The 13,804-nt window shown below is 38.8% G+C and overlaps 2 protein-coding genes across 2 annotated transcripts; one reads left to right on the top strand and one right to left on the bottom strand.

Annotated features, from left to right (window-relative positions):
* The first annotated feature begins 3,264 nt into the window (after positions 1-3,264).
* LOC130915691 (uncharacterized) lies at positions 3,265-7,994 on the top strand. The gene is made up of 9 exons (XM_057835683.1): positions 3,265-3,924; positions 4,299-4,409; positions 4,632-4,719; positions 5,454-6,199; positions 6,292-6,475; positions 6,545-6,802; positions 6,899-7,070; positions 7,247-7,395; positions 7,619-7,994. Exons 1-9 carry the CDS (start codon positions 3,547-3,549, stop codon positions 7,804-7,806), a joined length of 2,274 nt encoding a protein of 757 aa, XP_057691666.1. The 5' UTR covers positions 3,265-3,546; the 3' UTR covers positions 7,807-7,994.
* A 279-nt stretch (positions 7,995-8,273) lies between these two features.
* LOC130916655 (uncharacterized) lies at positions 8,274-9,530 on the bottom strand. Its single transcript, XM_057837530.1, has 3 exons — positions 9,104-9,530; positions 8,613-8,822; positions 8,274-8,433 (listed from the first exon to the last, which is right to left on the bottom strand). Exons 1-3 carry the CDS (start codon positions 9,355-9,357, stop codon positions 8,274-8,276), a joined length of 624 nt encoding a protein of 207 aa, XP_057693513.1. The 5' UTR covers positions 9,358-9,530.
* Positions 9,531-13,804: the final 4,274 nt, after the last annotated feature.

The raw sequence follows: 13,804 nt of genomic DNA, 5'->3' as shown, positions 1-13,804 counted from the left end.
CTATGTAGAAAGGTAGAGCTGGACAGCACCTTACAGCATATTTTACGAGAGAGATACAAGTTCAGCATGGTTTACAAGACAATATGTGGAAATCAGACAAAATTGCAGACGGGTAAAAGGGGGGGTTAGGAAGTAGCAGCTTAGTTAATATTAGGGAGCTATGTTTTAAATCGGGTCTCAAAAAAGGATAAAAATGGTTGCCATGTTTTTGTGTAATTCTGGAGAGAGCCGTTCACAACATGTCTTAGGTGTTCCAGTTTTAAATTGGACATAACTTCTTCCATTAGGCGCTTAAAAGATGGAGGCTCAGTTTTTTTCCAATTAAGTAAAATCATGCGCCTCGCAAGTAGAGTAATAAAAGCTATTGCCCTGGCCTGGTGTGAGGAAACTAATATGTTTGATGGGACATTCCCAAACAGTGCGGTTATACAGTTTGGCGCGATGTCCTTCTTACATATAAATGACAGTGTTGTGAAAATTTCTCTCCAGAATACATACAGCCTTGGGCACACCCAAAACATGTGGCTTAAGTTGGCCGGGGTGAGACCACATCTTGGGCATGCTGGGTTAGCACCTGGATACAGTTTCGAAATTTTACCTGGTGGCCAGTGTAATCTGTGGAGAATCTTAAACTGTATTAGTCCATGTCTTATACAAATAGATGATGAATGGATTGACATGATAGCAGTTTGCCAAGTGTAATCAGTGAGCTCCTCACCTAGCTCGTCTTCCCATTTTTGTTTCAAATGGGTTAAAGATGGAGATGCAGCACTTTGAATCCTGTCATACAGGGTTGAAACGATGCCTTTGATGGTGGGGTCCATTTCCAAGCAATCGTCAAGCCAAGTTTTAGGTGGCAAGATAAGTGAGAATTTCTCCTTCACAAAACTGCGAGCTTGAACATATTTGAAAAAATCTGATTGCGACAGGCCAAAATCCTCTGTTAGCTGGTTGAAAGAGGCAAATTTCCCATTTCTAAAGAGATCTTTTACACTTGACAAACCCCCCCTTTGCCATCGCTGGAAAGATGGATCGATAAGTGATGGAGCAAAATGGACATTGGCATTGATAGGAGTTGCAGGTAGGGCGGACCTGAGTTGAAAATGTCTTCTAAACTGAAACCAAATTTTTAAAGAACCACGTACAACTTCATTGTTTGTCCAATGATTTTTACTCAGTGGCAAAGAACTACATATTAGGGAGCCAAGAGAGATTCCCAGAGGAAAAGAAAATCTGAAAAGAGATCTCCAAAATATCTCATTTATTTCTCCTAGACAACTGTGAGATCTGTGTGACGCCAAACTGAGACTAAGGTTTATTTCTCCTGTGTCTCAGTTTTTTCTCTGGAGCAATAAAATGCACTAAATCTCAATTTAGTCTCCTTTTAAGTTTCAGAAGAGATCTCAACGAGCTCTCATATAATTCTCAGAGTTTCTCAACTTTTGTGTCTATTTGTGATCTCAGGCAGAGAAATCAGAGAGATCTCTCGATGAACTCAGTCTACTCTTATCACAACTTCCGTTCATGCATCTCATACTGAACTCAGACAGAGCAAATGAAGAGCTCTCCACAAGCACTCGTTGGATTCTCAGGCAATGCAAATTTATTTGTATAGCATAATTCAACACAAAGCAATTCAAAGTGCTTTACATCACATGAATAACCACGATCAGAGATAAAATGATTTTAAAAAATTAAAAACATTAGTTCAAAAGAAAGTTATAACAAAGACAATAAAAAGTTAATGATAAAAAAACTGTTGAATATTCTATTAGCAGCCTCTAAGAAATCTATTTCTAGGAAAAGGCTTTAAAAAAAATCACCTACTGTTGAGGAATGGATAGATATTGTACATGAAATTTACATCATGGAGAAGCTGTCATTTTAACTTAAATTAGAGATTGATACATTTTATTTGATATGGTCCAAATGGACAAACGTGAAACCAATTAGAATGGATTTCAACTGATGCTCAACAGAGAAAGTACCTCCTTACTTTTTGGGGGGTAAGAAAACAATATCAGATGTGCTCCCAAATGTTTTAAGTTGCTGTATGTTGTTTATTTATGTACTTTTTAATTTATTTATTATTTATTTAATTTCTTTTTTGTTGTTGTTTCCGTTAAAAAAGTAATGTATCGAGAAATGGACTATCGTCATTCACTGTTGTAAGTACAACTTACAGTATATTATTGTTGAGAATCTAAATGAAATTAAAAAAGAAAAAAAAAGAATTGAAACAGGCAATAAAATTATACTTAAAATGAATAAAAAGCAAATTGCTTGAAAGTTAAAATATATAGACCGTTATGGATATGCTGTGATAAACAAAAGCGATTTAGTCCTGATTTAAAAGGAGCTAACAGTTTGAGCACACTTCAGACCTTCAGGTAACTTGTTTCAGAGGTGAGGAGCATAATACTAAATGCTACCTCACCCTGCTTGGTTCTTGTTCTTGGAACATACAACAGATCGGTTCCAGACTACCTTAGGGGTCTCTATGATTCTTTTGGTCCAAGGCCATGAAAGTGTTTTATAGACGAGCAGTATCAATTTCTAGTCTATCCTTTGACTCACTGGAAGCCAGTGTAATTATTTCCAAAACTGGTGTAATGTGGTCCAGTTTCCTTGTACTGTATTTGTAAGGACTCTGGCAGCAGCATTCTGTACTAGCTGCAGCGTCCTGACTGATTTAAAATAAATAAATAAATAAATAAAATCAAGACCTGTAAATATACTGCTGCAATAGTCCAGTCTTCTGAAAATGAACCGCACAATCAAACTTATCTGTATCCTCTATAGAGGAGCAATATTCATGCTTTACTGGTGTCAGAAATGGAGCTGCAGGGTCAATGAAGTTGGGGATGACGGGATAAAAAGGCATAGATAGTTCATAAATATGATTTTACATATAGAAGTGCACAAAATATGGTATGCAATTTATTCAGAATGAAAAGGGTTATAGTAATTGAATAATTATAAAGTATATTACATATGAAGAGATAGTTTTTATATATAAAGAGAAATTGATTAACATATAGTTAGAAAAAAATCAATAATCGTAATGAAAACGATCACGGTGGTACATTTACAAACCGGTAGGTACAAAAAGCACAAAGGAAAACTCTTACTGACGTGTAATAATGTTACCCTTCTAAAATTGGTATAATGATGGTATTATAAGATCATTAAATTTCATAAAAACCAAATAATATGATATTGAATTAATGAAGATGTAAACATTTCAGTTAGCTTAAAGTGCCCATGACACCAAAAAGCATGTTTATTTCATACTTTCCGCGGTATTTTATGCTCCTGAATGAAACAGACCGCTTGGATGTGTGTGGAAGCGATCGTTATATTTATTCAGTTTTTTGAATCCCGCGCTACGAAAATGACAGACTTCCGGCTGTGATCTCGGATTTAGGAAGAAGGCGGATGTGACGTGTACGGTAGAAGACCTCTTCGCTAGCTACCCGTGCTGTTGTGTGAGAAGGACTGCGGATTCGTCTAATTTAGCAGAGTATTTCCTTTATTTTTCGCACCATGCCGAAACGATGCGTTGCAGGCTTTTGTTCCAACGTCACGGGGAGTGATGTGAGCCTTTTTCGGTTCCCAAGAGATCCCGTTCGCCGGGAAGCATGGGTAAAGCAAGTACAACGAACGAGGGACAATTGGTCACCATCCAAATCCTCAGCGTTGTGTTCGGATCATTTTACTGAAGACTGTTTCGACCGTGTTCCTCTGCGGAAAGTTGAGATGGGACTTTCAGTGCAACATGCCAGAACCCTACTTGACACAGCTGTGCCAACAATTTTCCCCCGTCCTCAACATGGAGCTAGCGGCAGTGGGCAAAGCGCTCACAAATCTCTGAAGAGGAAGTCCGCTGCCATTGATAAGCGGACGAAAAAGGCTGCAGTTGAAGTAAGTAAGCGTTGTGTTTTATATAATGTAAAATACTGTAAACCCATTTCAGTGTGCTGCCAATAAATTAGCTTTAATTAAAAACCATCAAACAAAAAAAATCACATTTGTTGCTGCTGTAATTATTTGCTGAATTATTCGCGCTTTACTATCAAACAATTCGTCTTGTTGACCTCAGAGGCTAGTGGTTATGGTACCTCATTTCATGCTTTAAATGATTTCTCTCATCACGTTTTGTGAATTTTGCGGGCTGCTAGCGCTAGCTGCGGGCTACTAGCGCTAGCTAGCGCTAGCTAGCGCTAGCAGCCCGTCTCCTACAATTGTAATCGCGCGGCGTTTATTCGAGTGATTGAATTGTGTCCTTTTCTTTTCAGTCGATGATACAAGAATACCAGGCCCATTCAAAGACACAGTGCGAAAGTGTTAATCCAGACGCGGATAATCCTGAGTTGGAAGAATTTGCCGCTGGGCCAGCTCCTAAATCGGTACGTGTAATGTGTTTTACAAAATGTTATAAAACATTTCCACTCAAAATATGACTTTTGACACCTGGTGTATGTGTCATAATAACATTCCCTAAACCTTTCTGTCTTTGGTTTTGGGGAAAATTCTTATTTTGCCATCTAGTTATCAAAATATGATTACATAGTCAATACATTTGAGGCTAATGAATAACTATAAACTTGATGTTGTCTGTGTACCCATAGGTCGACGAGTCCTGTCAGGTTTGTCTTTTGCCACCAAGTCAGACTGTTGCTGTTAGTGCTGCTTTGCAACCTCAAAGACGACATAAAGGTAATTCGAAGTACATTTTCAGTTGCTTCTAATTTAAGGAATTACCTATCGTTGCTATTAACAAACTTTCAAAACATCCATTTGACTTGTGCTTATTGAATTAATATAATACAGATTAAAGAAACATTTTTTTTTTAATATATATATATATATATATATATATATATATATATATATATATATATATATATATATATATATATATATATATAAAATACCGAGTAAGGGCAAAGTGTTTACTATCATTATAATGTTTAAATGATTAACCTATAATAGGTTGGAACTTATCCAGTGTAAGTTTTTCATTGTCATAGCTGCCTTCCAAAATACATCACAGGCCAAATGTTTGGACACACCGTCTCTCATTAGTGCGTTTTCTTTATTTTTGTCACTATTTACATTGTAAATTCTCACTAAAGGTAATAAAACTATGTGCAATTATGTACTCAGCCAAAAAATGTGAAATATAACTAAAACATATAATATTCTAGTATCTTCAAAGTAGCCACCCTTTTCTCTGATTATTTTATTTTATTTTTTGTAATATAAAATAAAAAATAATAATATAATTTTCAAGTCTGATTGTTTTCTAATTCATTTGTTTGACAGGCTTACATAAAATCTAAACTCTACTGCGGTTAAAATGAAAATTTTTATTGGGTTTCTCACACAATCATCAACATGTTATAGCAATAGGGGGAAGAAGATTGTGATCTATTGTGTGTATCTTTCAGGTGTCCAGACAACATCCGGGCCCCTCATGATGACTGTGGGTACCCAAACCTGCGTTGTTCAATCAGAGCTGAATGTTACCATCGACAGCTGGGACTCGGATGAAGAAATGTTGGTGTGCGAGGCTGATTCTGAGTATGACCTACCCACCGCACCTTCTGACTGCGAGTCCAGCGAGTCCGATTGTCCTGATATGGCTGCGGCCGACCCTGCGCCAGTTCCCAGCCGGGTATATCTAATCTACTGGGTCGCCCTCATTCAGCTCATTAGCCAGTGGGTCAGTTGTCCTGCGTGTGCCTGCAAGAAGGTCAACTGGGTCCCTTCTGAGGTCGGTACCATGTTGGTGCTGGCCTTGAAGTGTGCTGAGCCTGGATGTGGTCACACCGGAACATGGAACTCCCAACCATATGTCGGCAGAATTGCTGCTGGAAACATATTTCTTTCTGCAGCCATTTTATTTGCTGGTGCAACTGTGGGCAAAGTTCTGCGTGTGTTATCTCACATGGGTGTAGCTGTTTACTCCACTCGGTCGTACTTTCGCCATCAAGAACGCTACCTTCACCAAGCCATCAAAAGCGTGTGGCGAGAGCGGCAAATCTGGCTGTTGAGCCATCTACAAGCTGAGGGAGAGGAAATTGTTTGTGGTGGCGACGGACGAGCTGACTCACCCGGTCACAGTGCAAAATACAGGACTTACACGATGATGGAACTGCGGAAGCTAACCATCTTGGATGTGCAGATTGTGCAGGTAAATTAAACTTGTGAACAAAAGATGTTCGATATAAGCCTAATTCTTTATATATCATACTGTATGTTGCTTTGTTTTTTCCCAAATCTCAGAGTAACGAGGTAGGAGGTAGCTACCACATGGAGCCCGAAGGACTGGTTCGGTCACTGCGTGTGCTCGAGGAGTTTGTGCGTGTGGGAACTCTGGTGACAGATCGACATGTGACTGTCAACAAGCTCGTCCGAGAACAGTTCCCACACATTGAGCATCTTTTTGACATCTGGCATATTGGCAAAGGTAATAAGATTCATTATCACAGCTTTATTTATAGCATATTTTACACACCTACATAATTGTCTTTCCAAGGTTTGAAGAAAAAGTTGCAGAACCTCTCTAAGCTGCGTGGATGTGAAGCCCTAAAACCCTGGATTGGCAGTATCATCAACCATTTATATTGGTCCGTGGCGTCAACGCGACCTGGGGACCCCAGACTCATCCTCGACAAGTGGGAGTCAGTACTGAGCCATGTTCAGAATGATCACTCGGGCTTCAAAGGCAGTTTCCCCAGGTGCAGCCATGGTCCTTTGGAAGGTCGGGAACGGAAAAAGCCTTGGCTCACGCCTCGTAAGTTTGCATTCCATTACAATAAGCACACTTATACTATTTCGCAAAATGCTTCTCTGTTCAAGTACAAATTTGATTCTGTCTGGTATTTTGCAGACACCAAGTTGACCAATGAGCTGGAGAAGCTGATCTGTGGCTCCAAACTGTTGGCTGACATTCGCCGGCTGTCTCCAGTCTACCAGACTTCCCACCTGGAAGCCTTCCACAGTCTGGTGAACCATTTTACACCCAAAATGTTCGCCTTTTCTTACGAGGGGATGCTCAGCAGGTATTATTGTAACAATTTTCTGCTGATTTATCCAGTATATTATCTCATGTCTTTGTTTTTTGTTGTCCCAATCACAATCTGATCGATTAAGACATTTTCAATATGAATATTAATATGGAAATACTATTCCATCCATGTTTTTTTTTTTTTTTTTTTTTTTTATTTTTTTTTTTAAGGACGATTGTGGCTGCTCTTCACTTCAATGAAAACGCCCATCGAGCCCACAGCTTAACCCGAGACGGAGTGGGGATTTATAGCATCCACTTTCCAAAATCAAAACAAGGCGGCCATGTTGTGCGCAAAGTTTTGGAGAACCCTACATTTGGTAAGTACGCATTACTAATCCTGTCAATTGAACTCATTGTTGTAAATTATTGGGTGTCATCGTAATGTACAAACCTTTGGACACTTTATTACTGGATACAGTGTCAAGTGTGTTTTTAGAATCTGTCCCATTTTTGCTTGATATTTGCAAGATAAATGGAATGGATTTCATGTGGAATTATCTCTGTGCATTTGTCAGTACCATTTGCTTCCCTTGTTATCAGAGTATGTTAGCGAGCTGATGTCGGCGGTGGAGAGGCTTGTGCAGGACGCGAGTGATGTAGAGCCGGATGAATTGGAGGCGATACCGGCTGTGCCCGAGGCCGGGAGGTTATCCCTCAGCAGCAGCTTTCAGCGACCTGACAAAGAACAGGCGGTCCGGGATCATGTCACACGTTTTAATGTGCCATGATTGAACCTTTAATTTTGTATAATTGTGTTCCCCAGTTCTTTCGTTGTCATCTTTTGAAAATGTGAGCTAGTTTTTTGAATTTATAAGGTATTATTGGTTCGAGCCCTGTGTAAATATGTTGGTATATATAAAATATAATGGCACACTTAAATTCCGGTGAATAAAACCATTTTGTGTATTTTTCCAAATCATTGTCTTGAGCTTGATACAGTAGCAATTGTTTTTTACTTGTATCAGCATGTCAGAAATAAGTATCTTATAACGTCCTTGCATTTGTCATATTTCCATATTCCATTCAGTACAATACTTTGTCATGGAAATATAATTTTTGTATTGCACTTAGCAAATATGTAATAAGACTAACCACTGAGGCTTGCAAAAATATTGAAGTAGAGATATTCTTTTAAAAATCACATCAGGATGACTGTATAATGAAACGATTACAATATTTTATTCAACTTGGAGTTTTAGGGAGGATTACAAGGTTGGTATCCAACAAACTCCGGTGATGGGAAGCTTGTCCTGATCTGCGCGACCACACAGGCTGGTAGAGGAACCCTGATCCCCCGCCCCAGGAACTCGTACACCCAGCGCACAAACTGGCGATACGCCGTGTAACGTTTCCAGCTGAAAGCACAATAGGATGGGGTCATTCATTTCCTTTTCCATTTGAAAACCAACACAGTAATGCAAACCGTTATTTTACATTGTAATTTGTGAGACAATGCTAACTAGCCTAAGTCACTGCCGATCACAAAAAAGGTTGGTTTATGAAATTCTGATCAGTGCATATATATGACACATACTTGTTTCCTGACTGGTCCTCATAATTTTGCCTGTAGGCATAATAGGCTGTCTGAAGGACGTCTACGTTCAGGCACACGGGCTGAAATCCAGGGTGCTGGGTAATACATTGGACCCCAGCCCCCTCCATCTTCTCCCTGACTCGCTCCTGTTCACCACAGCAAACGCACTCATCTACTGTGGGCATCACTGCACAGCATTCACATGAACACCTTCAGAAAAATAAATGAAATTTTAAATCTAAATGCAGAACATGGATTGTAGTGAAAGACTCCTTGCAAGAAAAATGTATTTTCTCAGGTCTCCACAAATTAAAACTAATAACAATGAAAATGTCACTATAAAAAAATGAACAGATACAGTGGGGAGAACAAGTATTTGAGACACTGCCAATGGGTTTTCCTATTAGCAGTGTCTCAAATACTTGTTCTCCCCACTGTGTATGTGAATAAAACAGAATATACCAAAACCGATTTAATTTTCAGCCACTCACCATGCAGTGTTGCCCAGTCTGCTGTGGTCATCCTGGGAGTTTGGCTCAGTCTCGTCTGTGTCGCTGCTTTCTGATTCCATATCTTTTTCCTCCAAATATGGCTCAAACCTATATGGCTGTATGGCACATACTTCCTCTGGATCGCCAATTATGTTTGAAAATTCCAAACTTGAACCAGAATCGCTGGAAAATGTTTCCTCCTCCATTGGGCTCAATGCTAAAGCTGCCTGAAATCGTTCTACCGCTGACGTCATCAGCAAGATGGCGGCGCCAGCGGGCTTTAACAGGAGGAGGGGCCTAACAGCACATTAAAAGTCTAATTTCTCGTTATCTGTGCTTTGCAAATTTGCTGTATATAGTCGAATCGTCTCAAAATATGATTCTAATTCACACAATAATGCTATTTAAGACTTTTTTTCTCGTGTCATATGCTCTTTAAATTAAAATGAAAACAAGGCTTTAAAAACTCCAAGAACTGAAAATGTATTGTATATTAATAAAGCCAAATAAACTCAACTTATGAATATTTTTTTTTAAAGATTTTTTTTATTTTTATTAGCCTTATGTAGTCATGCGTATATAAAGAACATTTTTGTAAATTAATTCTTACTTAAAATGCAGCTGAAACCACTCAGCGTTGACCGGCGCTGCAGCGCTGTTTTCTTCATGCACTGTCAAGCTGTATGTGGCGCGAAACACTGTGAACTTTCAACCCTGAAGATAATGCAGACCTAACGTCTACATTGGAAGAAAGCGCCATCAGTCACAAATGCTGCTTCGTCATTGGTTAACTCATAAGGGGGAGGCTGACCTAACAACGTCAAGTCGTACTCATGAAGTTGGTGTCAGGAGGAATGGAGGAAGAAACCGTTTCAGGACAAAAAAGAGGGTAAGTAACATCTTTGTCGAACGGAATTTGGGTATAATTTATATGGCTTGTGTTTATGCTAGTTCTGATAGTTTTTTTTGGGGGGGAAACTGGTCGGCAATAAGTGGCAAATAGTGAAGCTAGCTAGCTAGCTTGGGGGGCCATGAATTTACTGAAGTAAACATATTCATGTAAAAATATTAACTTTGGAATTATTTCTACAAACAGTGGCCCTAGACAGTCTTGGAGTCACATAAATTGTGTACAATTGGAACATCATCTCATTGCAGTGAGACCCATTTTCTCTAGCTTCATGCAACGAGTTTACATTGGGGTGACCAAAGGTGGGTAGAGTAGGCAAAAATGTCACTCATGTAAGAGTAGCATTACTTCAAAATAATATATATATATATATTTTTTAAATTTAACAATTGTATTTTTTTCCTGAGCGCAACATTATCTGTATGAACTATTGTTTTAATGATACTGTAAAATAATCCATTGCATAACCACATTAAGCCAAAGGGGGGAAAAAATCATTGAATTCCAATGAGAAAAAAAAATCTATAAATGAGGCATTATTCGTCCAAAGAGCATGAGTGCCCTCTGGTGGAGAAAATAGTTCCTAGTTTTAATAGTGAAGAGTTCCTTCATAATTACTCATTTGAAATTAAAAGGATCATATCTCCGGTTTTCCATGGTCAATTATCTGCTCAATGCCCCCCTCCCGCTCTTCCTCAATCTCCCGACCCCTGCGCTCGCTGGTTTGTTTTCTCTGAGCTCTATGTTTGACACACACGTTACAATTGTGCCATGAAGCCAGACAGCTGGCGGAAGTACACCGATCGGCTGAATTGGACGGGAGAAGGATGACTTCTTTGGAAACAGCCAAGGGAGATTATTTTTGGCAAAATAAATGTTGCATGTTGAAAAACATCTGGGAAGCCTATCTGAATTTGTGTCTCTGGATATGGAGATTATTTTGTTGTATAACGGAATATTTTATCCATACAGAGAAGGCATACTTTAAAACTGTAGTTATAAGGCATCTTTCAGTAAATTCTGCGTATCATTTAAGTACCCCGAGGACATGCTGCTCTGCCTATTTTTTGGGAAATCAAAATATGGTCACCCTATTAACATTAAAAACTTGAGACATTGGGAATTGAGAAGGTGCATCTTTTCACGATATATTAACAATAAAAAGGTTTTTTTTAGGAGCAGTGTACAGGAAAGAGCCCAACAACTTGTCCAAGAAAAGTGCAATTCTTACAGAAATCTTAACATCATGGATCATCGTGGATTTTTACTTTAATGTCTCTTTGTTTTATGATGATTGGTATGGGGGATTTTAAATGATATTTTTCAGTCCTTCGGTGGTCTAATATGGTTAAATGAACACAATCTGTGTATCTAAAGATATTAAGAAGTTGCTGTACCAAATTATGAGATGTGATGACAGTGTAAAACCAAATAAGACATTGAACCACTTTTTAAAATTAAAATGTATTATATTTCACAGATTGAATGGCCCAGCAGGAAATAATAAAAAAAGAGATGCCCAAAAGAGCGCGATACCCACCGAAGAAGATGAGCTTTTATGACCCAGACCCTGACTCACCCAGAGATGACCAAGGTGGTAATTGAGTTATTATCTTACTACACGGCTTATCTAATTTTTAAAGTGATTGTTATTTTTAACTTGCATTGGACACTATAATAACCATTTTGTTTATTAGTGTCTGATCACTGGGATTATTATCAATATTGGCAGTTTAGGGCACAAATATTGATTTACAGGATTTTTTTAAAAGAAATGTCTAGAAAAGGGAGCGTAACATCACTTGAAACTGTATATTTTGGTGACAGAATTTTGCAACTCCATTCGTACAATTATCTCTACATTGGGGGTGGTGGTGATTGATTGATTTAAAGATGTTCTTTTAAAATCAAAATTATCTCGTTGAGGATAAGAGACTCAGAAAATGGGGGAGAAAAAAAAATTCCATTATAGGCATCAATTTGCTAGCCTGGCTCTGCCAGACTATTCTCCCTGTATTTTTCAAACACTGAGAGAAATAGTCTGGAACCCCTCCCATTAACGGCCTTTTCGAGCAGATACAAAATCAATCGACAAATCAGATTCGTTTATTTGCGTCACGTGTTCTTCACAAGCAACGTCACTCTTGCGCGTCGACAGTCGTCCCTTCAGCAACACAGACGGTGAACGGCAGAGCCGAGAATATGTTCCAATCCACGGTAAAATCAGTTTTAAATGACCAAAAACACATCGACACGAATCACTGACAACAATCTGTCTCGCGCTAGCCATGTCGAATAAACTCCGCTCTCTTCGTATGTTTACTTCCGCGCGCAAGTCCGTCATCCTGAAGTCGCCATTTTTCTAACGTCACGTCTGCCCGTCGCTGATTGGTCCACTCCGCTGTCTGTATGCTGTGGCTTGCTCCGCCCTGGAAATTGTTTCCGTGGGAAGGGTGGCCAGACTCAATAGCTGGAACAGCGTTGAGTCTGGTGTACCAGGCTATCAATTTGCAAAAAGCGTTTTAATTGTTGCGACCTGCAGAACTCTATTACTACTCGATTGCAATTTTAGACTTTATTCTTTAAAATGTTTTGACAATTTTCTGAACTGTTTTAGCTGCCCATTATTTGAAATGAGAAAAAGTAAAAAATACAATGAAATGCATTTGATATATATATTTGATTTGCAAATGAATTTTTCAACCGGCCTCGAAAAATTTTCCGTTCGCATGTTTTCTGATTTCTCACCAAAAAAAAAAAAAAAAAAGTCATCATTGGGGCATCAAAAATTCTGGGATGATGAGTGGCATAAAAGTTGTATACAGAATTTTGGGGGGGGAAATTACTGTTCCTTGGAAATTTGCCAAAAACTTTCCATTCATTTTTAATGGGATGCCACGTCCTAATTTCTAATTCACTTGTAATGTAATTTACATCGCATTGATGCCGTTGACGGCCATGTATGTCGAATCTATTGATGCCAATGTACCTGGATTCCACTGACGGCCATGAGCGTTCAAATTTCCCATTCATTTCCATTGTCATTCACATTGCATTGACACACAAGTACTCAATTGCCGATGAGGGCTATGTACGTCCATGCCATTGACAGCCAAGTATGTAGATTCTATTGACGTCAATGTACTTGGACTTCATTGACGCATATGTAAGTCGAAGCCATTGACGGTCATGGACGTCCAAATTTACCATTCATTTCCAACCTCGAAATGTCCCCAAACCAATCTGGGCAGGGCTAAGATCTGTATCTCCACACAGCAAAGCCCCATAGTAATTTCTCCAGAAATTAGTTTCTAGTTCAATTTCTAATTTGTGCTTTCTTTTATACTGGCAGCTTACACCATGCGCTGCAGTACGCTGGATGATTGGACACCAGTCGAAAAAAGCCTTGATCAACAAATGTCGCATGAGGGGTACAACATAAATTCTAGATGTACTTAGACATTTGTTGCAGTGTTCAAAGCCCTAATACTGCTGGGCTTAGAGACTTAATTTTTGTTTGCCGTCTTAAAAACTGTGTTGAACTTTGTTGTTAATATTATGGCTGTTGATGTTGTTATAGCTATTTGAAATGTTGTAAATTGTTTGCACTTTGTTTTTTGTTGGTGTTAATTAAAAAATGTTTGCCCGCCTGTCTGCCTTGCCTCCATTTGCCTGCGTTTGGGTCCGCACCACTTGCCCGCCCACATTCTTTGACAAAAATTCTCAACAGTACTCAATTTTCAAGTACAATGACTGTGTTGGATTTCACTAAAGCCATTTGTTCTAGAATG

This window comes from Corythoichthys intestinalis, chromosome 5 (assembly GCF_030265065.1).
Source record: "Corythoichthys intestinalis isolate RoL2023-P3 chromosome 5, ASM3026506v1, whole genome shotgun sequence".
Classification (NCBI taxonomy): Eukaryota; Metazoa; Chordata; class Actinopteri; order Syngnathiformes; family Syngnathidae; genus Corythoichthys; species Corythoichthys intestinalis.
Note: the sequence above shows the minus strand (reverse complement) of the source record. Positions and strands in the feature narration are given on the sequence as shown.

Excerpts from the sequence above, each read along its gene's own strand:
- LOC130915691 (XM_057835683.1), top strand. The coding sequence starts at position 3,547 with ATGCCGAAACGATGCGTTGCAGGCTTTTGTTCCAACGTCACGGGGAGT. Across the intron at positions 3,925-4,298 it reads CGAAAAAGGCTGCAGTTGAA|TCGATGATACAAGAATACCA; the intron begins GTAAGTAAGCGT and ends TTTTCTTTTCAG. Across the intron at positions 6,803-6,898 it reads AAAGCCTTGGCTCACGCCTC|ACACCAAGTTGACCAATGAG; the intron begins GTAAGTTTGCAT and ends GGTATTTTGCAG.
- LOC130916655 (XM_057837530.1), bottom strand. The coding sequence starts at position 9,357 with ATGACGTCAGCGGTAGAACGATTTCAGGCAGCTTTAGCATTGAGCCCA. Across the intron at positions 8,823-9,103 it reads AGACTGGGCAACACTGCATG|GTGTTCATGTGAATGCTGTG; the intron begins GTGAGTGGCTGA and ends ATTTTTCTGAAG. Across the intron at positions 8,434-8,612 it reads GAGGACCAGTCAGGAAACAA|CTGGAAACGTTACACGGCGT; the intron begins GTATGTGTCATA and ends TTGTGCTTTCAG.